General features: G+C 41.4%; 1 protein-coding gene across 4 annotated transcripts in view; it reads right to left on the bottom strand.

The window, feature by feature from the left end:
• CARD19 (caspase recruitment domain family member 19) overlaps window positions 1-24,872 on the bottom strand; it is a 45,107-nt gene that overhangs the window by 8,248 nt on the left and 11,987 nt on the right. For 2 of the 4 annotated variants that reach the window (XM_020803780.3, XM_020803790.3), the window contains exons 2-5: window positions 10,564-10,706; window positions 7,444-7,597; window positions 1,932-1,991; window positions 312-380 (exon numbers count right to left, since the gene is read on the bottom strand). In XM_020803780.3, the coding sequence (XP_020659439.2) occupies window positions 312-380; window positions 1,932-1,991; window positions 7,444-7,597; window positions 10,564-10,706 (426 nt within the window). The remainder of the gene's footprint in view (window positions 1-311; window positions 381-1,931; window positions 1,992-7,443; window positions 7,598-10,563; window positions 10,707-24,872) is intronic. The other 2 variants (XM_072989652.2, XM_078385343.1) reach the window with 1 other exon arrangement.

Here is a 24,872-nt window from a genome sequence, read left to right as displayed (position 1 = left end):
TAGCTTGCCAAGACTTGGAGGGGAGTGTCTCTTGCTGAGAGCAACATTTTTTTTCTATGATCATTCATGTGTCTGAGCAGTAGAATTCTTCCTCACCCAGTTTATATTTCCAACCTCCAGATGGCCTACAAAGAACTTGTTAGCCTTACCAAAATGTGTAACCGCGGGTTATGTGACTGGTTTAGTATAGATCCTTGTCCCCTGAGACATCCCTTCTTGATCCCTGTACTAGAACGCTTCCAAAACATGTCAATTAAACATGGCTACCTGCTTTAAAGAAACATTTAGAAAGAAAGATTGCAGAGTAATACCTGGGTTCCAGTACATGAACAATGCAAGTCCAGCAGCAACACTGAAGCAAGCAAGAAAGAATGTTGGATCTAAAGAAGAAAAGACAAATTAGCTACTTATTAAAAACAGCTGAGAAAAAAAAAGGTTACATGTTCAAATTAATGAATCAGTGGCTGTTATTCTTATTCCCATGCATGACTATGCTAATTTGAAATTAAATAGAATAACTATACTTGCTCTGTGCTTCATGTACTGTAATAAAGGACCACAATTTCTCAGAGCAAATATTTTGAATTAGTTATCATCATTACAATTGTGGATGTCTTTATTCCTCACAGCTTGCTAATCTTGTGCTTCGACCTTCCTATAAGCTTGCAAGAGAAAATGGAAACTGTCCTGCAGTTTTTGATCCTTCATCCCTGTCAAACAGATCTGGATTGTCGCTGCTTGTTTGAAGGTCATATTACACAGACAATCAGATAAATATTGCTAGAAATGCCATTTATACAAACACATACACACACACACACGCACGCACGCACGCACGCACGCACGCACGCGCGCGCGCACACACACACACACACACGTATAGACAGAGAATCCAAAGCCTTGTTCATGCGTTATTTGTGGACTAATGGCCAGGGTCCACTTGCCAGTCCTAAAACCTACTCTCCACATATTCAAATGAATCCCCAGAATGGTGTCTTGGTGTGCGCATCTCCCTGCATGCAGGCTCTTGCACATATAATCCAGCACCTCTTTTTCTAGAGTTCTGTGTAATGTGTACAAGAACTTCTGTCTGAGTGTACACGTGCAGGTTCCATGAAAACAGTAACCTTGAACCCATTATGGCCAGGGCTGGTCCCCACATGGGCATGTCTTAACACAAAGCTCGTGGCTCTTAGAACCAAAAGGGAAGCAGCAGTGTGGCTTTCAGGTGATGATTGCTCCTTTAATAATGTGCTGTATAACACAGCATTGACGGGGACAGGCTGCCTGGATTCCTTTCTTGCTTTGTGGCATTAAATGTGCCAAGAGGAGAGCACCTGAGCGTGTGAGGGAGGGCAAAGCTCAGCTGAGTGGATTAGGCACCTTAAATATCATTTGCAGAGTTGCTTGAAACATATCCTACACACGTATTTGAAATGCCATATGCTCTGCAAACAAACCTCAGCAGCTGCACAGAGAATAACCATGGATTTAAAAAAAAAAAACAACCAGAAAATTGCTCCTTAAAAGTGAGAAAGCTATTTAAAAACTATGCCAAATGTTCACATAGCCCAGTATATGTATAGTTTATTATCCCAAATGTTGTTTGAGACTTGATCATGCCAGGTCCCTTGATATACTATCCTGGGCATATTAGTACTGGCACACTCTTACACAGAACTTATTAATTGGCTGATCTCTCTTCAACCGCTATAGAAAATTGGATTTTATCACATCTTAGAATCTGTTTGAACAACTTAGAAATTACTACTGGGGAAGAAATAAAATCTTGCTTATAAGTCTAGTCCATAGCAAATCAATTTAAAATTAACGTCATATAAATAAATTGCAGTAACATACATTTTTCTTCCTTGTTAACCTTACTTAGCTGATATTGATTTAGCCGACAACATTTTATGCATGTTATTTACCCCTGTCATTTAGCATATATTTCTCCTTCTCAGGGTTTATCCCTGTGGGATCTGAGGTTTCTAGAAACAAAAGCAACACACCAAGAGTTAGTGTTGTATTCAGTCCAAGACAATTCTGAAGCAAATCATGCAAAGCTGAGGGAAATTACCAATTGTCAAAGTGTAATAATAAACCGAAAGAGTCCACAAATCCTCCTTTTCCATGCCAGTGCTCAAAGCAGGAAAGAAAGTTGGACTTCTGATTCCTTCCGCTCAATTATTAACCAATCATTCTCTCCCTCCAGGAACCTTCTAAAAATGGTAGCTAAGAAAGCTATCACAAATCATAGGTATCCTTGTTGCTTCCACCACGTAGCTATGGCCTATTCACAGCTTTATTAATAAGGAAATGGGAAACAAAATGCAAAATATAGCTGAACCTTCTAAATCCAGCTGAATTGCAAGATAAACTGTATATATAACACCAGAACATGCCTAATCATGTCAATATGAGAAAGAGGCAATACAGTAAACGAAAGCATATAATCTAGTGGTTATAAAACATTCTGTATTCTGGGAGGTCATTGCATGTTGGCCTGTCTGCCAAAGAGCTCCTGTACATCTCCTGTGGAACCAAGCCAGTACATGGCTACGGACAGTAAGGGCAGAGTAATGCTGGAAGGCCACCCTTGTCATATATGGATTCTGTGGGGCCTGTTAGGATTTGTGCGAGTCAGAACATCATCAGCATACTCCTGTGCCTGGGCATTGTTAAGGAGAGTCCAGTAATGGTGAAGAATGTTGTCTTTCAAGAAAGATTGTCCACTGATTTTCTCATCAGGCAACCCCTAGTCAGCTTGTGAGGAATCACAAGGCTCCATGAACTCAGTCAACACACCACTGACATAATTAGTTCCGCTGACAGGTGAGAAAAAACAATGGGAACAGTGATGGGTTTAAAGAAATGTGCAGGCCACAGACCTATGAGGCCAAATTACAGAATAAGTCAATGCTAAACAAATAGTGGTTGCCTTCCACAGCTAGTCCCCTCCCCTCCTTTTTGACCTCTACCCAGTTCACCACTTAGGTCATTTTCCAACATACACTCTCATCGTGGAGTCTACCTGCAGAACCCTCTAAATCAGTGGTCCCCAACCTTGGGCCTCCAGATGTTCTTGCACTTCAACTCCCAGAAATCCTGGCCAGCAGAGGTGGTGGTGAAGGCTTCTGGGAGCTGTAGTCTAAGAACATCTGGAGGCACAAGGTTGGGGACCACTGCTCTAAATCCATCTCTCAGCAGAACCACTGGAGTGCTGCCCCCCTGCCTAGTTACATGGGAAAAGGGGATCTCCCTTTCTGAAAATGCTGCGGGAAGGACTCTTTCCCTTTGAACAGGGAGCAGTCGTGGGGGGTGCACGTTCATTTCCAGGACAAATATTAATTCACTTGCCAGAGGGTAGAAGCCTATTTTCTTTCTACTTTCAGCAAACTCATGCACAATGTCAGACCCTGCATATATACAATCTGAGGCAATGCAAATCAGTTGTTGAAAATATATGACAGGAAACATGTCTGGGGTGGGATGAACCTGTATATACTTCATGTTCTCTTAACAGTAACAATTTTCATGGCACCATATCATAATATTTTGGTTTGAACAAGGCTGGAATGGGCTGTTCGTGCATTTCTTGAGCTTGTATTCAAAGGCTAGCTCATTCCCACTTCTTCCTCCCACAACCGCACTGCTAATTTTACCATGCAGGGTTTCAAATCCATGTTCAACAAGGTCAGTATGGGTTTTAAACACTACTAAGGATAAAAACAGGCAGGAGAGGAAGAGGGAGGGCATTAAAGGGGATGTAACTAATAAGGGAAAGATTCAGCTTATCCTTTACTACTGCTTCTTCTTGGGTCCAGATTCACTCTCCCTCTCATCTGTAAGGCACTCTGGAACCAAAAGGGAGTCCTTGGAATTTCAATCCGTGCTGCTGCTCTGGAACAAGCAGCTCATCTCAACATGCAAAGATACTGTTGTTCAACACAAATGGCAAAAAGCCAACTGCTTATATTTAGAACAAAGTTCCTTCAGCTTTAAAATCCAAAGTTATATATGGTTGACTGATCCTTTTGCCTTCTCATTTAATCATTCTGAGCCAAAGCTACAGATGGAATTTGTTAACTTTTGTGTTCTTACAAAGGCTAAAGAAAAGACACTTTCCTGTAATACATAGTTATAAAACACTGAAAAAAAGAGTTCTGGGAAGTATGTAGCCAGGATTTTGAAATCTCTCACATACACTCCAGCTCTTTCAGCAACACGGAATTTGAACAATGGCTATCATGGAAGGAGGACATTCATTAGCCACTGTTTATGGCCTTCCATATATTGATTTAAAGATTCATATTGGCGGATATCATCCAGACTATTAAATATTTTAATAGGCCTCCCATGCTAAACATGTTCCCAGTTTTTCAATTAATCTTTTCTGTGACACAGCAAAATATAATAAATGAAAGCAAGCAAGTATTTTACTGTCACCGGCATCAAAACCAGGTGATCCATTTGTCCAAGTACAACTTTATTCATTACACAAATTCCACATATGACTACCCAGTACATTCCACAGAGTTGATGGGATTTATCCCTGGGCAAGTAAGGAGTTTATGCATGCCAATGGTGAGTACCTCCCACAGCGTTCAATGGGGCTTGCTCCCAAGTAAATATTAACAGGACTGGAGCACCACAACACCACCCATATTCCATTAATTAAAAAAGGCCAGCATCAATAACAACTAACAAGGGCAACTCAATCTCCAGCATTCCGTGCACTCGCTAGTAATACTTGTCTGACAACCTATGGCCTCCAGATACTTTTTTTTTTTGCCAATACCCCCCCCCCTCCGGGCTTTGAAATTACTGTTTGAAAGTAATTTGTTCCATTACTTGTTTTCCTGGGGAAAGCATGACTCATTCTGTTACATATCCTCCACAGAACCTGTGTGGCCATTCTGGCTGAGGGATTCTGAGAGCGGCAGTACCGAAAGGTGATTTCCCCCCCCCCCAAGCTCTGCAGAATAACCCCAGAATGTTATCATTCCCTAGGTAGCTATACAAACCCCATATGTTCCTTGTCTCTACCACTGTGGTGGTTATTTCCATGAAATATATCACAAAGTGCACAAATAAGAAGCAGGGACTTTTCTATTGTCCTGCTAGCAGTTCAAAACAAACAACTTGACATGACTTTGTGTTGTTTCAGTTAAGAGGAATGAAAGAAGTCTGTGTGTGATTCAGTTGAAAGAGAAGATTGTGTCCCCCAAACCAACAGAACTGAGATGACACCTACAGTGAGACAAATATGCTGCCAGGACCAAACCTTCTCAAATTATATGAACAGCCCACCCATAAATCATCTCTGCTACCTGTAGTGTGTTTATTGGAACAATATTACCTTGAAACCAGAGTGTATTTTCCTCTCAGTATCCACAAATAGCACATTGTGAAAAGAGAACCGTGACTAATACTGATGTTCCTTCCTTGGGCCGCAACTCTAAAGGACCCTGGCTGAGAAGCTTATCTCTGACTTCATCTTAAGTACTGTCAGGTTTATCCAGGGAGGCCCCGTTGCAATCAGGATTTGAAACTGGCTTGCAAACCCTGGTCAGGAAGAAACCTTCCATCTAAGAGAAGGAAAACTCTGATTTCAAACCCCCACTGAGGCACCACCATCACTGTCCATGCCAGGAGGGAATAGGCCAGGTAGGTGGAACTCATTCAGTCCTGGAAGGCAGCCCGTCTAGGTGAAGGAAAACTCTGACTTCAAACCTCCACTGCCTTGTGGCTATATCCACTCATGGAAAAAGCTTCAGGAGTTAACCTCAAGGCAAAATCCGGAGCCGGAGTCCCAGAGGCAGTTCCTGTCATTCTGTCAACTCCTGCGACGTCGCTGAAACCAGTTGCGTTGGCTCTTGCCTTTCCATTGGACTATTCCAGTGACGTGGAGAGGGGGGCTTTGTTTGTTGGGTAACAGCCTATCCTACACATTATTTTACCCAGGCCCTGGAGAGGACACTCCAGCTTCACGTACAGCGTCAAAACACTAGATGCTGTTCCAAGTTCTCCATACAGAGCACGTTACCATAGTCTCTCAAGACTGAAGGATGCCTATGAGGGGTAGAAATTTGCATTTAATAGCAGAGTGGCTATAGAAAAAGTGTATGTGATGCTACAGCCCACCTCCAGTTTTTCATTCGCACTAAGAGACTGGGGTATTTGTGTTCAACTATTTTGCTCAAAACTTAAACATTGCTGTCATTTCAAAAATATTGAAGTCCATCTCACCACCAGCTAGCACATCTGTCCTACTTGTTGCTATGATGTACTAGTTTGTAACTGCACAAGCATAAACTGAATAGTACACACTGGCTCTATTCGGATCTAATGCTCAGTGCTTAAAACCTAAAATCTACCAGCTTAGATTACATATCTATGTATGAAGGGGTCCTCTCTTTGAGCCAACCCTAATACAGTACTAGATTAAGTACATCATAGTTAAAATCCTCTTGTGCAGGTATGCAAAAGTTGTAACTTTTAGTGGCAAATTACCATAAATTATGAAATCTCTGTAGGCACTATCTGTTGTATTTCTAGTATCCATGTTTTACTGAATAACTCAGCTAGTAATTAAGCCTCAGCATGTGTATATGAGAGAAATTTGTTATTTCCTTCTTCTTCCATCAGGTCCGAATCTCCTTCTCTTCCTGTGTTGTTCACTCTTTAATCAGCAACAATTTTCTCCTGTGAGTTACCCCATTCCCCTTCCACAAGCGATCGAAGGGGAATAGGTGAATAGAGGATTAGTTGAATAAGCAAATGTTATTTCCCCCTAAAAGAAATATTAGCAGAGGCAGAACTATGACTCTCAGAAATAGCAGAACGTTTTTTTATGGAAGAAAAGTTTGCTATTAAATTTTAATATATCATCTACTCAGAACCAAATGTGGACTCAAAACAGCCACATTCCGATCCTTTGTTATACAGCGAATGATCTGGGAAGTCAACAAGAAACACTAGATATCTTTCTCTGGTTAAGCCTGCCTGGCTTTTAAAGCTCCTAAATAAAACACCATAAACATCTGCAAAGTGCCAAAAGCTGTCAGATTATTCGTTATCAAATTGGTACAGGATGCAATGGCAACAAATGCAAATAATCATTTGGCTGCCCATTCACTAAAATGCCTTTTGGTGTTTCTATGAAACAACTCCTAAGAAGTTTGATTTTATTTTGCAGAGTGGTGAATCCACTCTGGGTTTTACTCAGAACTTTACAAGAGTACTTAAAGGTGCTCATACTCCTAGCCCCCAAATAGGCTCAGCCTCCTTGATAGGACCTGTAAAGTCCTGACTACAACCTGAAGCAGATCCACTGATGTCATGGAATCAGAATCAACAGCCTCCCTAGAGTCAGAAGATATGAAGAGGCAGAGCTGACAGGAGACTGACGGGAAAAAAGCTACTAGCACTTCAACTTACTTAGGACTCTCCTGCTTGGCAAGTTGTTATACAGCTGTTCAGCATTGATCTGCAAAGCACGGTAAAACTCTTGACACGGTTTGTCGCCTTTCTTCTGCAAGTGGGCTATGAGATTTGACAACCGGCTATGAAGAGAAGCTTTGGGATTTCGAAACTGCAGGACAAAAGCACTGGTTAGAGAGAAGCCAAAAACTGGATTTCAGCACTGCAAATATAATGTCAAAGCCATCTTTTCCTACTTTTATGCCACATGAAAGACCACAAAGCTAGCTTTATAGTTTATTTAAGCATGCTTGATTCTGTATGAAGTTGCTTTTCATTTTTTAACTGACATGTTAGTAATCTGTTGTCTGGCTGGGATCAGCATATGCAGTACAGAAAATTCAAGGACCAGTGGTCCTCATCAGTAAACAGCCACATACATAGCAACACTGCGGGGGGGGGGGGGGGAGAGAGAGAGAGACAAATAGAGACGGGGAGGGGGGGACAGAGTTGTCCCACTGATGCTCTACATTAGGGACAAACTATAATAAATGCAGGTACCCAAAGCAGCTTAAGAAACGGTATACATTTAAAATCTGCTTTTCCTCACTGATCAGCCACCTCCAGAGTTCCAAAGAGCTGGTCCTTTTTAATTATTACACTTCTGTTCATTTATTACATTTTAATCCCACCTTTACACCAAAAAAGCAGTCACAGCAGCTACCAAGCATAACTAAAAACAAAAATTAATTAAATAATAAAGCCATTCAAATTATTGCAGCCATCGCATTTACTGTGCATGCCCTCCATATTTGAATTCACTACCAGAGATGGAATATGTTTATCAACAACGGTGTTTATTAAACAGGAGTTTACTTGTAAAGCAGGAACATTGCTAAGTGGTACATAAAACCTTTCTTCTGAACTTGAACCAAACACAGTTTTTTTTATTGATCCCCTTACTTTCACCCCCTATTTTTGTTGAACCATCCCTTGTTCCTCCATTACCTGGAAGGCCCACTTGAGAGACAGGGGTATCGCAATAGCGATGGGCTTATGCTTGGCTGCTTAAAAGGGGGAGCTATCCCTCCTTCTCGCTCCTCATAGAGGCTTGGGGGGCGGGGTTGACAGGCTGTCTCCTGAGAACTGGGCCAGGCTGAAGGATTTTGTGTTGAAGGTATTCTCACAGCGCCTTCCTCTTCTCTCACCTCTCTTTCTCATCCCAGAAGGAGGGCTTATGACCAACACAGTCTTTCTGCCTCAGCCTTGGGAACTCTTAACATGACCAGCTCCCCAGTCCAAGAAGTCATTCCATTCCACACACTCCCAGTTCTCTCAAAGATCTGTTACCTTCAATACTTTAACTTCAGCCTGACAAGCTTCAACTTCCATTTTTTTTAGCATTCCTCTTCTGTCTCTCCTCTCCTCTCATCCCTCCTTCTCTGGATCCTCCTTTCCTTTTATCTTCTTATCCTGTCCCCTTCCTTAAGGAATTCTTCTTCTCCCTCTACCTCTTTCCCTGAATTTTATATTTTTCTATGTTGATGTACAGGTTCATGCACATAATATTGAGGTTATAGTTAGTTAGTTAGTTAGTTAGTTAGTTAGTTAGTTAGTTAGTTAGTTAGTTAGTTAGTTAGTTAGTTAGTTAGTTAGTTAGTTAGTTAGTTTATTTATTTATTTATTTATTTATTTAATTTTTACCCCGCCCCTCTAGACCATGTCTACTCGGGGTGGCTTACAAAATAAAACAGAACAGTATAAAAATATATAAAATCATAAAATTACAATTACAATTTCAATTTAAAACAATTAATTTAAAGAGAGGATTACCAAGATGGAATAGCAAAGAAAAGAAAAAAGGAGAAAGACTTAATTGACTAGAGGGAAGGCCTGCTTGAATAACCAAGTTTTAAACTGGCTTTTAAAAATACCCAGTGAGGGTGCCAGCTGAATTTCTGTTGGAAGTTAAATGTTGTGTTGCATGTTTGTATATTATTGATTTTATTGAAAATTATTGTTGTTGTTGTTATCATCACCATCACCCTGTGCTTTGTTCAACACAGCTCCTCCTATATCTACTGGGGAGCTAGAGGTGGGAAAATATTCCATGGCCATTGGGAGGTGAGATGGTCCACTGGCAGGAGCCAGAATGCCCTTGCTCTCACCCTCACAGTCTTTAAAAGCCTTTAGAGATACATTTCAAATAGTGTGCATAGGTCCCGATTCCCAAGGTATTTATGTTTGCATAAAGATTATTAAAATTTCCTATGATTAAGTATACACACAGTTAGGATACCCTCATGATTCATATAACACTTCTAATGGACCCATATATTATGCTGTTTCCCTACTATCAGCTTTTGATTCTCACAGGATCCCAAGTTCATAACTCCAGTTTGCCAGCTGGCAGAAGAAGAGGGAATTATGTGGAAAGAGAGTGCGGTGAAAAGGTTAAAGGAAAAGTTAAAGATTCCCCTTGACATTTAGTCCTGTCGTGTCTGACTCTAGGGCACGGTGCTCATCCCCATTTCCAAGCTGTAGAGCCAGCGTTTGTCCAAAGATAGTTTTCATGGTCATGTGGCCAGCGCGACTAGACATGGAACACCGTTACCTTCCCACCGAGGTGGTACCTATTTATCTACTCACATGTTTGCATGCTTTCAAACTGCTAGGTTGGCAGGAGCTGGGACAAGCAACAGGAGCTCACTCCGTTGCATGGATTTGATCTTATGACTGCTGGTCTTCTGACCTTGCAGCACAGAGGCTTCTGCGGTTTAACCCGCAGCACCACCACCACGTCCTGAGTTAATGGTTAAAGTGTTGGATAAAAACTGTCATTTCTCAGCCATGAAGCTCACTGGCAGACTTTGGTTCTCACAAAGCATTGAACAGGATAAAATAGTAGGGAGAGTCAAATACCTTTCAAATACATGAGAGGGGAGAAGTTAATAAGGTTAAACTCTGTGTCCATTGTTCCAATAAGATGGGGGGGCAGGGGAAAAAGCTGTTAATCAACCATAATCCTGTTATCACTGTCCTAACTGTTCATTTATTTATTTATTTTTCATTAACACAATCCTTCATGCCAAAGAAAAAAATAGTATGTGTCTGGAAATGCAAGATTCTTTCAACTACCTTTTCAGCTTCTTTATTGCTGAGAATTTGGGGGTAAACTCTGTTTAGCTGAAGAATAATTTTGTCAACCACCTGCTCACTTAGTCTGTTGTTGCTTGTTAAAAAAGCTGTGTCCTGCCGTAAACGATCACAGTATGTCAGATCTACAAAACAGAAGCAACACATTAAAAACAGATTATCACAAAGCAAGATTTTGAGATATGTACTGAATAATTCACTTTCAGTACAGAATATTTTACACTAGGATGTGGCATCAGACACTTTATAAGAACACCTTAAAGCAAGCCTCCTTAGAGTAGCAGACATTCATGAAATAATAATAGTATCAATGCTAACAAATGCTAAGAATCTGTACAATGTATTTCATGGATTCAAAGCACTTTACACACACACACACACACACACACACACACACACACACACACACACACACACACACACACACACACACACACGTTCTTAATTAAAAGGACAAGAAACAAGGAGTCTAAGGTGACCTGTTGCAGTTTTCTTAGAAAGCAAAGATATATCTGCTAGTCAGCCCTCATCCAAATGAGAAAAAAATACACCTGGGCAAAAGTGGCAAGCATAAAAAAAATCACACCGCACAACTTCAAACAATGTCGGTAACTTCATTTTTCATCAAGTGTCCATACTATTTTCAATCTTTAAAATAATAATTTAAATTGATTTTTTTGCAATACTTTTTTGCAATCTGCTGTTCTACAGATTCAAATTTATTTCCAGCAGGCAGTTTCCATTTGTCCCATAAAATGCTGCAAACCCCCACACACACACTTTTTGCAGCACAACTGTACTCTGTGATGCTGGTGTAACATTTGACATTTTGGAGTACAAATAAAAATCTGTTGATATTTCAGTAGTAAGGTCTAGAACCCCAAAGGGAATAACTGGGATTGACCCTCAAGCCTAGATCTCTCTTCTTCGGATGCTTATGAAATCCTGGCTACTTTGGGAAATGAAAAACTGAATGCAAAGCAGGGCCTGAGAGACAGAGGGTGGTGTACACAAGGAGAAGTCTGTTGATTTTCTATGTATATTTAACAGAAGGTTCAAACTGCTTCCACCTCCAGCTTTGGACAAAATCCTCTTTTCTAGAATTGGAACACTTTTACATTTTCTACACTACCTTTGAATTCTGTCCCTTAAAAGGGAAACTGTGCTCCAATCTAACCTCAGACCAATTTCATATCCTACTTTTATTGCTGCATTGGCAGCCATGGGACTATTTTCTCCACAGTGCCTCAAAATATAAATGCCTGCAATAAAGGAATGGCCATTTTGCTGTTAAGCTTTCATTGCCTTCACATCCCACATCCCTTTCTTTTTAATAATGTGATCTTCAACAGAACTGAAAAAAGTATTCATAAAAGCCTCCTAGTGCAATAAGTAATAGCTCTTTAGGAGCCTGATTCATTCCCATTAAAAAAATAAATGCTGGCGCCTGAAACTGCTCAAATTTTTGCAGTTCTACAGATTCAAGTGGATTTCCAGCAGGCAGTTTCCATTTGCCCCATAAATTGAGTGGTTCTATAACTCCATGTTGTCTCAACCCATCTTGATAAAATTAATATACATATACTGTATGCTCTAATTCTTTGCTGGCTGGGACACAAGATAGTCTCCCCCACCACCCACCACCCACCACCCCAAAAAACAGGGTAAAAAGGAAGAATGAAGAAGGTAGGAGCCAGGGCAAACTTTAGGTTTTGAACAAACCACTAAGAATTGACAATCCTGGATGAGAAGAAACAGAATACAAGACGTAGTGATGCATTTAGCCTGTGGATGCAAGAGGATTGCAGCTATTTCACTGCAGGATAATTCCTACAAATAAATCTAGTCTCCAGAGGAGTAAATGTAGTTGCTTCAAGTTCTGGTGTATCCGTCTTCTGCTAGTTCATTTTACTGTCAAAACCTCAAATATAAGCTCTTCAGAGCAGAAATCTGCTTTTCCCCCTTTCCTAACATCAGTGGAAAGCGCCATAAATGAACTTAACCACATCGGACCACACCCCACTACTATATCCTTCTGGAAATTCCCAATGTTACTTTTATGCATTTGAGAGCAACGCCCGTGTTTGAGGAAGGCTCTTTCCTTCTGCTCTGAATTCCTCACACGTATTTGTTGCATGTGGCAAACTACGTATCAATTCTGTAATTTCTTCCATGGCTGTGATTAGGCAAGTCCCATGGGGATTTTTTTTTAAAGATTTTTTTCCTAGGGACAGTGAAACCCTACCATCCCTTTTGAAAGTAAACCCCTCCCCTTTCCAGAAAGACCTGCTGTTTAAGAAACCTGAGGCCACTCTTAAATGTGTTGAAGTTCACGGAGGATTATGTACTGTGAAGTGAGATACCCCCACCCACCCACCCTGACTTAATAGACCCTGCTATGACTTCAGTCTGATCAAACCCTGATAAGCATAATAGGAAGGTGCAAATAATATTAGTGTTTGACTACTGCCCATGGGTGTGGTCTTGTCCATGCTTAAAAGGGGCTTATCTTAAGTGTGGTTTATTTGAGCAATCCTTTTGTCCACACAGAAGATCATGCTATAGGTCCTCTCCTCCCATGTTGCAGGTTCATACAGAGCAAGGTTTAGCTGGTTTACTCATGAGTAAGGAGGCAGCAGTAAGAACATCCAAGGACAGCTGCAGTGTGACGGGAAATTGTTGGAGTGAAGGTAGCTTTTTTTTAAAAAAAAATGTGTCACAATATTTGTCTCCACAGTTAATGCTGCACACAGGTCCATTTTGGTGTGGGCACAAGGTATACAATTTTACCAAAAAGAATACACATCCCGCTGCTGTGCCAGAAAAGTGTGTGACAAAAGGGCAGGATGGATCGATCTAAGTGGAAATATGTCTGGACGGCATCATTGGGTTCAAACCAAACCATACCAGCAGTGATTCAGATATAATCCAGCGTGAACAACCTCTGAGACAGCTCTTGGATGTTCTAGTCCTAGATGTAAGCGGTCTCCTCAGAAGACACGCAGTTAAACTGTGGAAATTTCAGCCACAAGATGCAGGGATGGCTACTAACCAGCCAAATGAATGGAAATTCAGTGATTCCTGATCGTGGAATACATAGACCTCCTCACATTTCAGCCACAGTCTGCCTTTGCATACCAGTTTCTAGTGGCAATGAGCGGCAGGACACTTTTGCACTTATGTCTTGCTTGTGAGTTTTCCACCATCAACGGACTAGCCATGGTGCAAAACGAATAGGTGACTAGAGCAGCCGTTGCTCTGATCCAGGAGGGCTTTTAAAAATCCTCAACTTATTTATCCCTGCCAAAGCTCTGAAGCTAAGCGTATACCCCAGAGAGCACAGTGGGACCTCTTCCTGAAAGATGGTGCTGCAAAGGGGCCAGCAAACGAAGGAAGTTCAGGCGGTCTTTCATTCCGTTTGCTGTCTCAGCATCTCCTGCTCCAAAGTCATAGATGCTGCCTACAATAGCATACTGGCAATGAAGAGACAGGGTGCATCAATTCACACTCTCCAAATTAGCATCTCAGGAAGCCGGCGCTGTGCCTACGAGGGCAGGCTTTCTAAATTGTGCCTCCCAACAACTTCTATCATTATCTAAAGCTTTGTGCTGACCCATTTTAAAATCCCGTGCTTTGTGCAGCAAAGATAATTATGCAATGTAAGCATCTCTGGGATTTAAGATAAGATTCCTTTTTTTATTTTCTTCAGTAAATAGCAAATGTGAAGCAACATTATGCACAGGATGGGAAAGCCCCCCCCCCCCGGCAGTACATATACTGCTGTACATTCAGGCAAATCAAAACCCTGACAAGCATAATTAAAAAGCATTCATTTTATCCCAACAAAAAGCTGGAACTGGCATGGCTGCTTGTGGAAAACATATAATGAAAATCATGCATTACAATAAAGAATATTAGGATCTGATCCAATTAATGTTTATAGAAGCAATGGGATGCCTATAACTCCCATCAGTCCTAGCCAGCACAGTAAATGGTGAGGACTGATGGGATTTGTAGTTGAACATCTGGAGGGAATGTTGCCCAGCTCTTATATATAGAATGATCTCTTTTTTTTTTTTGAGGGGTCCATTCATTTTGGATGCTTCAGCTGATACTTGATGACATCAGCATCTGCTCCTTCACATTTCATACACTAGTGCTAACATTTATCTTTGTCTCCCAAAAATGTTTTCCTGAATATCCTGCCAACACGTCAATTTGAATATGGTCCAGATAAAGCTTCTATATTGTTATAGTTTATACCATCCCTCCTCTGAAGCAATCTACTATCTGTGGGTTTTATTCTCCTCAAACATGATGTAGCAGGTTAGGCTTGGAGAGGGTAGGCGGCCCAAATGGAGCAAAAGGACATAACACAAACTGGAATGACTCTCCCCAATCCTGATCTGTTGCTCTGATCTGGACATAACCTTGACCATCAAGATGTTCTGCACCTTCTGAGGAAATTAGCAAGGAATCATTCCCTCAAGTCTGTGAAGAGCTAAAAGGAGTTGGATGGGAGAAAGAATGCACCTTCTAATTAACGAGCCAGGATTCTACGGTGTGAAGTTGTTATCTGTAGCCTTGGAAATGTGGGGGTGAGGTGTTGTGAAAGGCAAAGCCTCCTTGAATTCACATGGTATGCAAATTGGTCACAGCTGTGTTATCTGACCACTATTCATGCAGAAATTGCCAGTTAGTTAGGAAAGAGACAGTATCAGACTGGCTGAAAGGGTTGAGCCATTGAGAGAGGGGGTGATGGGATATATGGTGAGTCAGAAGAATGTTTAAATTAAGCAGTTCTTGAGTTCATGTTAACTTGAATATGTAATCCCAAACTGTTACTCTGCTGAAACCATGGTACATTGAAAGTCTAGAACTAGATAGCTAGCTTTCTTATTTTTTGAGGGGCTGAATCCTAACTGCCTAAGTCTCTGAGCGAGTTTTGTTTTGCCTTCACCATGGAATTACCCAATTTCATCATTCTTTTAGAATCTTTGAGTTTTTAAATCTATACATGCTTTTGAAATTATTTCAGTAAAATAAAAACATTTTACGGTTGCATTCTCACTCAGGCAGAAGGTGCCTTATATTCAGAACTTTTGTTAGTAACTTGTGGGTTCCTAGTATTTTCTACTATGCAAGGTTAGTTTGTAGCCACAAGCAACAACCTGAAAGTTTTTGTCTCTCCCTAGAGCCCATTGGCTCCAGGGTGTTGGAGAAAAAAGGGGTCTCAAAGGAAACTTTCCCAATCACTAGTGCAGTGAACCCACCTGGCAAGCACCCACACCCAGTAAAGTGTGGTTGAGTGGTCAGTGGGTCCTCTTTGTGGTGGCCCTGATCTTCAGACTTCATTCCCCAGAAGCTACAGCCAGCATGGTTAACGATAAGGGACTGAGGATGTTGTAATTAATAGGAACTGTAATGTGAAGAATCTGGAGATAAAAATGCTCCCTGTTTAATGGCAGCAGAAAAGAAACTACAAAGGATAAGAGGCTGTTCCCATAAGCTAAACCTTTGCACAATATGTATCATTTTCAGATTTTCAGAAAATACAATACTTTCTTAAATGAATCCCTTCTGAACATGCAGTGCACTACACACTCAGAACACAGCTTGAAAATTACCATCTTAATATTTTTCACCAGAGTCACCCCATTCCCATGCAAATGTGTCTCTCCCAACTCCACAGAAAGAGGTCTGAGGATACAGATTACTTCTGCCCAAAGTGGGGTTTGCTACTGCCATTGTGACAATCAAGATAATTAGCAATTAACGCTGCACGTCCAAATGGAATATTTCTAAACCATGTTCTACTATTTGTATTGTTATCATCTGAATGGGACAGATCTGTGTAACAGCCCATGTTAGTCGCGAGACATAAATATTTCATCAGCTTCACTAATGGTCATCCGCTTTCTAAAAAAACTTTGACCACTGTTCTGCCTATGTCAATATTAACAAAATAATTTTTAAAAGCCTATTACCTATTAAGTCATTCCTTTATGAAGCAGTGACTATAGTAGATAATAGACTCTGAAATCACTAGTTGCTAAAATGAATGAAGCCTTATATTGGACTGCACAGTCGAAATAGATATGTAAAGCAGGCTAGAGCTGTTGCAGTGAAAAAGAGAGAAAGGATTTATCAATGCATTGCCATTTTATTACATTCAGAGGGCACATTTCCTTTCAAAAGAAATACTGTGGGAAGAAATCTATGCAGATCTTACTGTTTAGTGGAACAGAGATGCATCACTATTTAGTTTCATGTACAGTCCCAGGAAAGTTTATAGAGCAAATGGTTTACTTAGAGAGTGTGGTATCTACAAGTACTATGCTTTTAATGTTGGTTTGGAAGTTCAAGATTATGCAGGATGCAACAACAAAACTACTCAGTGGACCTTCCTACCACAAACATATGATTCCTACACTGCAAGATCTGCCCTATTTGCCAATTAGTTATCAAGTCAAGTTCAAGGTGTTACTGTATTATACAAGACCAATGAGAGCCTAGCACCAGGTTATCTAAGGGACCATCTTCTTCTGTGTGGGTTGCTCCAATCTTTCACCTCTGAGGATCCTGCGAATACTGTAGCAAACAGATGTCCATCTGGCTGCAATGCAAAAGAGGGCCTTCTTTGTTGTGGCATCTGCCATATGGAATTATCTCCTCGGTGAGGCCAAGCATTTTACTAGTGCACAGTGTGTCCACAAATAAGCAAAGACATGCCTTCCCTTGACTGTTTTTCCAGCTGGTTTTGCTGATTATAATCAGAACCATTTTACCATTCCTTTATTGATTGGAAATGTTTGTAAGTCGGAGCACCATTATATATGGAACATTTGCATAGTTAACAATCCTCTGCAAAGTGCACCAAAATGCACATACAGATATGTTGCTCATAGAATCATAGAATCATGAAGTTGGAAGGGGTCTATAAGGTTATGAGACCAACCTCTTGCTCAGTGCCAGAATACAAATCAAAGGATATCTAAAGGATGTCTAAATTTCAATCTAAAGGATGTCTAAATTTTTCTTGAATGCTTCCAATGATGGAGCACTGTTTAAACATACATATACAAATGTGTTATGTAAGCATATACGTTCACATGTACATTTTTATGTTTGGTATCCATGCTGCCAGAAGTAACAAACTTAAGAAACTGGCTGGGTCAGACTGTCATGCACACCCACAAACAATAAGAACAACAGCTTTGTCCCTGGGCTACTCCATAGCAGGATATGCTAGTCCCATATGGTACAAATCAGTACATTCCAAACTGGATGTAGCTCTTAATGAATCATACAAGCTTATTACTGGCTGCCTGAAACCTACCACATCAAATAAAGTCAATTATTTGGCTGGCATTGGTTCTCCAGAAGTATGTTGAGAAGTGCTAGCAAATAATGAATGAAATAATTTATTGTATTCTCGAAGGCTTTCACGGCTTGGATCCGATGGTTGTAGGTTTCTCGGATTGTTTGGCCATGTCCTGTAGGTTTTTCTTCCTAACGTTTCACCAGTCTCTGTGGCCAGCATCTTCAGATGGCAGGAGTTAGAACTCTGTCTGTGTTCTGCTGTTGTGTGTGGGATAGTTGACTATTTGTAGCTGTGGGATCAGCTTTTCGCCCTTTTCAGGAGATTGGGTGATTATGGTCTTCAGGAGTGTATACCAGATACCTTGCAGTTGTGGCCAGGTATAGATTGGGACCACAAAATGCAGCATCCACCCAGAATCAAAGAACATGAAAGACACTGCAGACTAAAATAACCAGAAAAATCAGCAGTAGCTGAACACTCCCTGAAACAAGCTGGACATCAAATCCTATTTCAAAACACAGAAGTACTGGACAACAGCAGCAATCATTATGATTGCACAGGGAAGCCACTGAAATCCACAAACATCAGCACAGCTTCAACAAAAAAGAAGAAAGTCTAAAACTCAACAAAGCCTGGCTCCTAGCACTGAAAAATTCAGCCTGCAAAAAGGTCAACAAAGTCTTATCCAGCCACAAGGACCAGTGAGCACTACACACAAAAGACTAGCTAACGACATCCATCAATCACAGTGACAGATCATCTCTTCCCCTTATCACAATAGACCCATAACAAAAAACACCCTGATCATCATAATCACCAAATCTCTGAAAAGGACAAAAAACCTGATCCCACAGCTACAAATAGTTAACTATCCCACACACTACAACAGAACACAGACAGAGTTCTGACTCCTGTCCTCTGAAGATGCTAGCCACAGAGACTGGTGAAACATTAGGAAGAAAAACCTCCAGAACATGGCCAAACAGCCCGAAAAACCTACAACAACCCAATAATTTATTATTTAATTTATTTAAAATACTTCTACCCTGCCTTTTTCCTGAAGAAGGTGGCTTAAAAAATACGGTCATGCAGCACCAAGCGTATCCACTTCATGAGCACTACCCCCCTAGATGACAGCTAAAATCGAGGAAAGGTTTTCTGCACACATCTCAAGCTCTAAATATGAAACCAGAAGAGGCTAGGCTAAGCCTATGGAGAGGAAAAACAACACACTTTGCCAAATGGACGAATGCTGAAGAGTGCCTCCCACCTGGAAAAGATTCTAGCTGGACCATTTGGAAGTTTAGACTTTGAAGTGAAGCAGGCTGGACAAAGAACACTCAAGTAAAATAGGGCTACTTGGATACAGGACAAATTTTCTGTGACTGTGGAGAAATTCAACCAATGCAGCACTTATGTGTATGCAACTTATGCCCCATCATGTGTACAAAAGAAGATTTAGCAAAGAGCTGAGATATCACTATTGAAGTAGCCCACTTCTGATCAAAAACAGTCTAATTATCATTTTCATTTGTTTTTAATTTTACCCGTATTTCATATACATCCATACTTTTACACTGTGCAATGCTCTTATACAAATAAAGGAAGAAGAATGGTTAATGGAACACTTATCCAAAAAGGAATTGCATCCCCACAGATTAGGCTGCCAAGCAATTGGGCAGTATGGAAAACTATAAAGCAAGTATTTTAGTGTTCTGCACAACAAGTAAAGCTAACAAAGCAAAAGGTTCATCACTTCGGCCTTCCGGCAATTCACAAAATGACAGAACATTATTCTCCCCACTAAGCAGGCAATTATAATACTAACAATTCTTGCTGAATGACCGGGTCATTATGATAACTGCAGATGGTTTAAGTGCTCCTTCCCCACCCACTTCACTCATTCAATTCTTAGAAAGGATCAAACAAATCCATAGTTTGTTGTAGACTCTGCAGGCATAATTATGAATTTGATTGCTGCTGGCAGAAAAGCATAAGCTTGTATCATTATACCAGCATCATTACATAAAAGAAATAAGTTAGAAAGCCATTCAGATCAGGGTTTTCTGCAGATATTGATTTGAGAGGAAAGGGTCTTTTCCCCCCCTTTTCTTTGTTTTGCATCATTTCTGACCCTTGATGGCACACACAATTGTGCAAGAGGCATATATACATATTTCCTCAGTCTTTATGATCACTAAACAGTAGACACTGGGGACAAGGCTGGTAGACTTCTCTGAGCATCCAACCGACCACCACTGGAGAAAGAGTGCTGCCTGGCTTAAACTGACATGTGGTCTGATCCAGCATACGCAGCCCTTATTTTCATGAAATAAGACACAGAGGCCCCCAAGCCAAGAAGAAATGTGAAGCTACTTCGCCTTAGAAACTAGAATGGAATGATCTGACAATCTTACTCTTTGGATTAGCCATTAACATTGGGCTTCTAATGTGTTTCAAATTCCAGCTGCTGGGGTTGACCGACAAAGTTCTGAGACCACTGGGGGCCAACATTATTTGTAACCCTGCCATCCCTTGAACAGGCTTGGTCAGAATCTGAGATCTTCAACAGAGTCCTCATACCCAGAAGGGCTGTTGAACAAAAGTAGCACAATTGTACCTACATAACCAGTAGGGGAAGGAGAGAAAGGGGGGAGAGAGAGAGAGAGTCAGGTGAGATTGGGCATCTTGACCTCTCTTCTGCTTTCTTTAAGTAACCACGCTTAGATTGCCCCCTTTTGCTTGTGATAGATAGCACGTCATGAGACTCCACCTCTATGATAACCATCAGCACACCTTTACATCTGCAAGCTATCTCTAAGGACTTCTCTACTCAAGTCTAGATCTGCTTTGTTACATCCTTTGGTTCTCCTGTTTAGATTTCCTAGAGCATTAAGTACCAGCAACAAATTCCTTATCATTTAGACAAGTTATTGTGGTCATAACGACCAGATAGGCGGGATATAAACAGAATGAATGAATGAATGAATGAATGAATGAATGAATGAATGAATGAATGAATGAATGAATGAATGAATGAAATAAGTTACTTTTCCTTGCCTGTTGCATTCTGCTAACCTAAATAATTCATTTTCTCTTAACGAATATACAAGCTAGGGCTTTTGCTGCAGCAGCAACTCAGTTGTGGCAGTTGTGTGGAACAGGTCTTGAAATAATGTGTTTAGTATATTTTATGGTGCACCACTTGAGGGCAGCCTGCTGGGCTGAAAAGCAATTACTGTAACAGATATGTGCAATACCCAGGTAGTGCCTGGGCAAAGGAAGAGAGCCAGAACAGAAACAATTCTAGCTTCTGATACCTATATGCAAGAAGCTGGCCCTTCCTGACCTAGCATCCTCCAGACTCCAATCCCCATCATTCGCAACCCATGTGAGGTTGGGGAGGGCTGCTGTAACCCCACCAACCCCCTTGAAGCCATTACATGAAGTTATCATAGCTTGCAGAACGAGTCACCGTGGCATGCAGTTTGAAGTCAGGGGTCCTTTCACTGCATCACCAGTAACTTCCTTCAGGTATTAGGGAGGAAATAACTATTCCCATCTGACACTCTGCTATCCAACAAGCAAACTAAGCATGCAGCGTATACACCCCAGGGAACAATTTCTGGCCAACCTACATTGACTCCTTTGGCCTTCCTAATCAGAGGCCTTTGCCCTGCTTTAATGACAGACATCTCTCCTCAGAGATACAGTGCAAGACCGGAGGATTGCTGCACGTCAAGAAACAGCTGGCAAATGCTGATAAGTTTTCGTCTCTAAAGATTTGGAATTGAAGTGATGGCCTCTAAGTGAAAGGCTGCAGGTCAGGAAACCAGCCACATGAATCACCTAGGATTTCACTCAAGAAAGAGCAGCTCCGAAAACCAGCGGTTAAAAATAAAGGCTATAAATGAGTAGCGGCATCCATTTCCACACAGGAAAGAACCTGTTCTTTAGCTAGGCCTGAGAATGCTCATTTTCAGCACATACTTTGAATCCTCTCACCAGCATGGCTTGGTAGCCATGCTGGTGAGTTGTAATCCAAAAAAGTAACTTTTCCAAACTCTGTCTTCCGGAGAACATTTAAAAGCACCTGATGCTGATACTATAATTTGTTGCCTTGTGCTTCCTTAACTTTTGTTATAATCTTCACTGGAGTGTTAAAATAAATGTTCCTATTTGAAGCATCTGCCTGTCCTTGCATCAGCAACTCAAATACCTCCGCTATTTTTGGAAAAGTAATTCAGATATAGGCCATTAAATTAACTAGGTTGCTCTATCAGTATTGCTTAGGACAGATATTGAAGATTAGGCAAACATCATTTAGAATTTCATGCATGCACCATCCAGCGATCTTTCAGGGCTATCTCTCAAGATTGCTAGATGGTTCTTCAGGCTAACTCTGAAGAACAAGATTCTCCCCATCCCACAATTACTGAATTGCTTGTCTCCATCAACCACGAATCCAAGGATGACTCACAACCTAAAAATAAGCTGCTTGCCCATAAGGATCTAAATAACAGGTCTGGTTAAGACTTAGTTTTAGTCTTCAGATTCCAAAATGACTCAAACATTCCACTTCTAGGCTTCAAAATCAGTAGACTTTAAGAAGTTTGAAACCAGACTTTCAAATGGACCTTAAAGCAGAGGGTGGACAACCTGTGGCTCAGATATTCTTGCACTGCCACATGCCTCATTCAGAGCCAAGGAAGTCAGTGATGAGGAATGCTGGGAGATGCAGTCCTCTCAGTAACATGTAGTTAGTTGCCCCCTCCTAGAGTAAACAAAGAAGTCACCATCAATTTTCTTCTAGTCGGGACATCATTGATCTTGTTCTGGAGGAAGAGCAATGCTGGCATAATCAGGAGCTGCAATGCAGTCTCCTTGCACATATTCCAGTAGCACTAGAAGGATCTACGTTGGCTTGAGCATGTCAAGAGAATGGCTGACGGTTGGATTCCAAAATATCTCCTGTATGGAGAATTAGTGCAGGGAAATCACCCCAGAGGGAGACCACAGCTTCGATACAAGGACATCTGCAAGCGGGATCTGAAGGCCTTAGGAATGGACCTCAACAGATGGGAAACCTTGACATCTGAGTGTTCAGCCTGGAGGCAGGTGGTGCAGCATGGCCTCTCCCAATTTGAAGAGACACTTGTCCAGCAGGCCAAGGCAAAGAGGCAGTCCCGAAAGCAGCGAAATCAGGGAACTGGACAGGGGACAGATTGTATTTGTCTTCAGTGTGGAAGGGATTGTCAGTCTCATATTTGCCTTCTCAGCCACACCAGAAACTGCTCCAAGACCCCTATTCAGAGCATGTTACCATAGTCTCTCAAGAGTGAAGGATGCCTACACGAAGAAGGATCTATGTTGCAGTAGCTCTCATAACATCAGTGTAGAATAGTCAGGGCACAAAGTCTACCAGATGAAGGGCTGAAGAAAAGTAAATACCTGCCTCTCAACATCTCTGCTTGCCTTGCTCTGCCTAGATTTGCAGGCAGCTGGATAGATGATGTTGTCACTAACCTCTCCAGCCTGTTGCTATCAAACTAGCTACAGCCCACCCATCATTAGAAGCTGAGATCACTTAGCATTTCAGAGATGGGACTGAGTTTTGTGATTGAGCAAGTCCTTGAATGCCCTTCATAACAAGACAATCTTCAACATGCTCTTAAAGGATGGGAGGGAGGACGCCTGATGTGCTTCTACTAGGAGTCCATTCCTTAAGGATGGGCCACAGGTGAGAAGGCACGATTTCTAGTGACAAGTGTAACAGAGAGTAAAAGGAACTAATGAGAGATGATGGCAGAGTTAATATTCTGGCTGGACAACACATCACCATCACCTCAGTGTGGTATAGTGGACAGAGTGACAGACTAGGACTCAGGAGACCCGGGTCTGAGTTGCCACGTGGATAAAGAAAGTCATGGTATGGCACTGTTAAACCCCTTCTTAAATATCTCACTTACATTGAAAGTTCTATTAGGTCGCTATAAGTTAGATGACGTCACATACGTCTCCCAGTACTTTTTGTTCCAACACCACTACACTATGGATGCAGATACTAAGAGAAGGGAAATATGTGTTTACTAGAGATGAGGGACCTAAGTGTGCAAAAAGATGGGGATTTGTTCTGCTTTGGGAATGGGCTAGCTCACTACTTTTCCCAGTGACCACATGATGTATGCGTAATTGCGAACCAGCCAGTCCTTCATTTTTAACCCTGGAGAAGGGCTACTGTTTCCTTTGGTAAAAGGGTAGGACGACTCTGTTCTGGTTCAGTTCTGGCATGTGTAACTGCAGATGGGAGGGCCATCACTTTCAGCTTAGCCACAGAAGGATCTAAGCAGATGCAGTACTGTATTAGCAAATCGAAGGCTTCCTTCAGTTCCCCTCACAGAACGCGGGGGGGGGGGGAATCAGAAGAGGATGCAACTTCTTTTCTGAAGTTGCTGTAAAGTTTAGTTTATTCAAATTTTGTTTTAGTTTATTCAAAATAAAATTTGAATAAACTAAACTTTAGAGCAACTTCAGTTATGCACAACTATTAGTCAGATATAAAGACAAACATATGCTGACGTTGATCCTTAGGAAGGGCGCTAATACAAATCGAGTAAAGGTCGAGAGCGAAAGACCTCCTTTAGAGCTTCTTAGGGCAAGATCATTTTGTGGCGATGCCGAAGCAATTAGTATTTACATATACAAAGTCCCTCCCAGCAGTATCTACCAAAAATATTACACTGCACGTCGTAGACTCGATTTCCAGTGCTGATGACTCACACACGCGGACTGGCTGACTCAGTGCCGAACAAACATACCGAGGACAAGGCTGCTCAGTCCAAAACACAGAAGGGGGGGCACTTGGGGAGGAGCGCTCACTGAAAGCAGCGGGGCATGCCCAGGATTCCTGCCTTGCACACCTGCAAACGTTCGCACTTCCCGAGGGGATAAGTCCCTCCTCAACTTG

Source organism: Pogona vitticeps, chromosome 2 (genome assembly GCF_051106095.1).
Source record: "Pogona vitticeps strain Pit_001003342236 chromosome 2, PviZW2.1, whole genome shotgun sequence".
In the NCBI taxonomy this organism is placed as follows: domain Eukaryota; kingdom Metazoa; phylum Chordata; class Lepidosauria; order Squamata; family Agamidae; genus Pogona; species Pogona vitticeps.
Note: the sequence above shows the minus strand (reverse complement) of the source record. Positions and strands in the feature narration are given on the sequence as shown.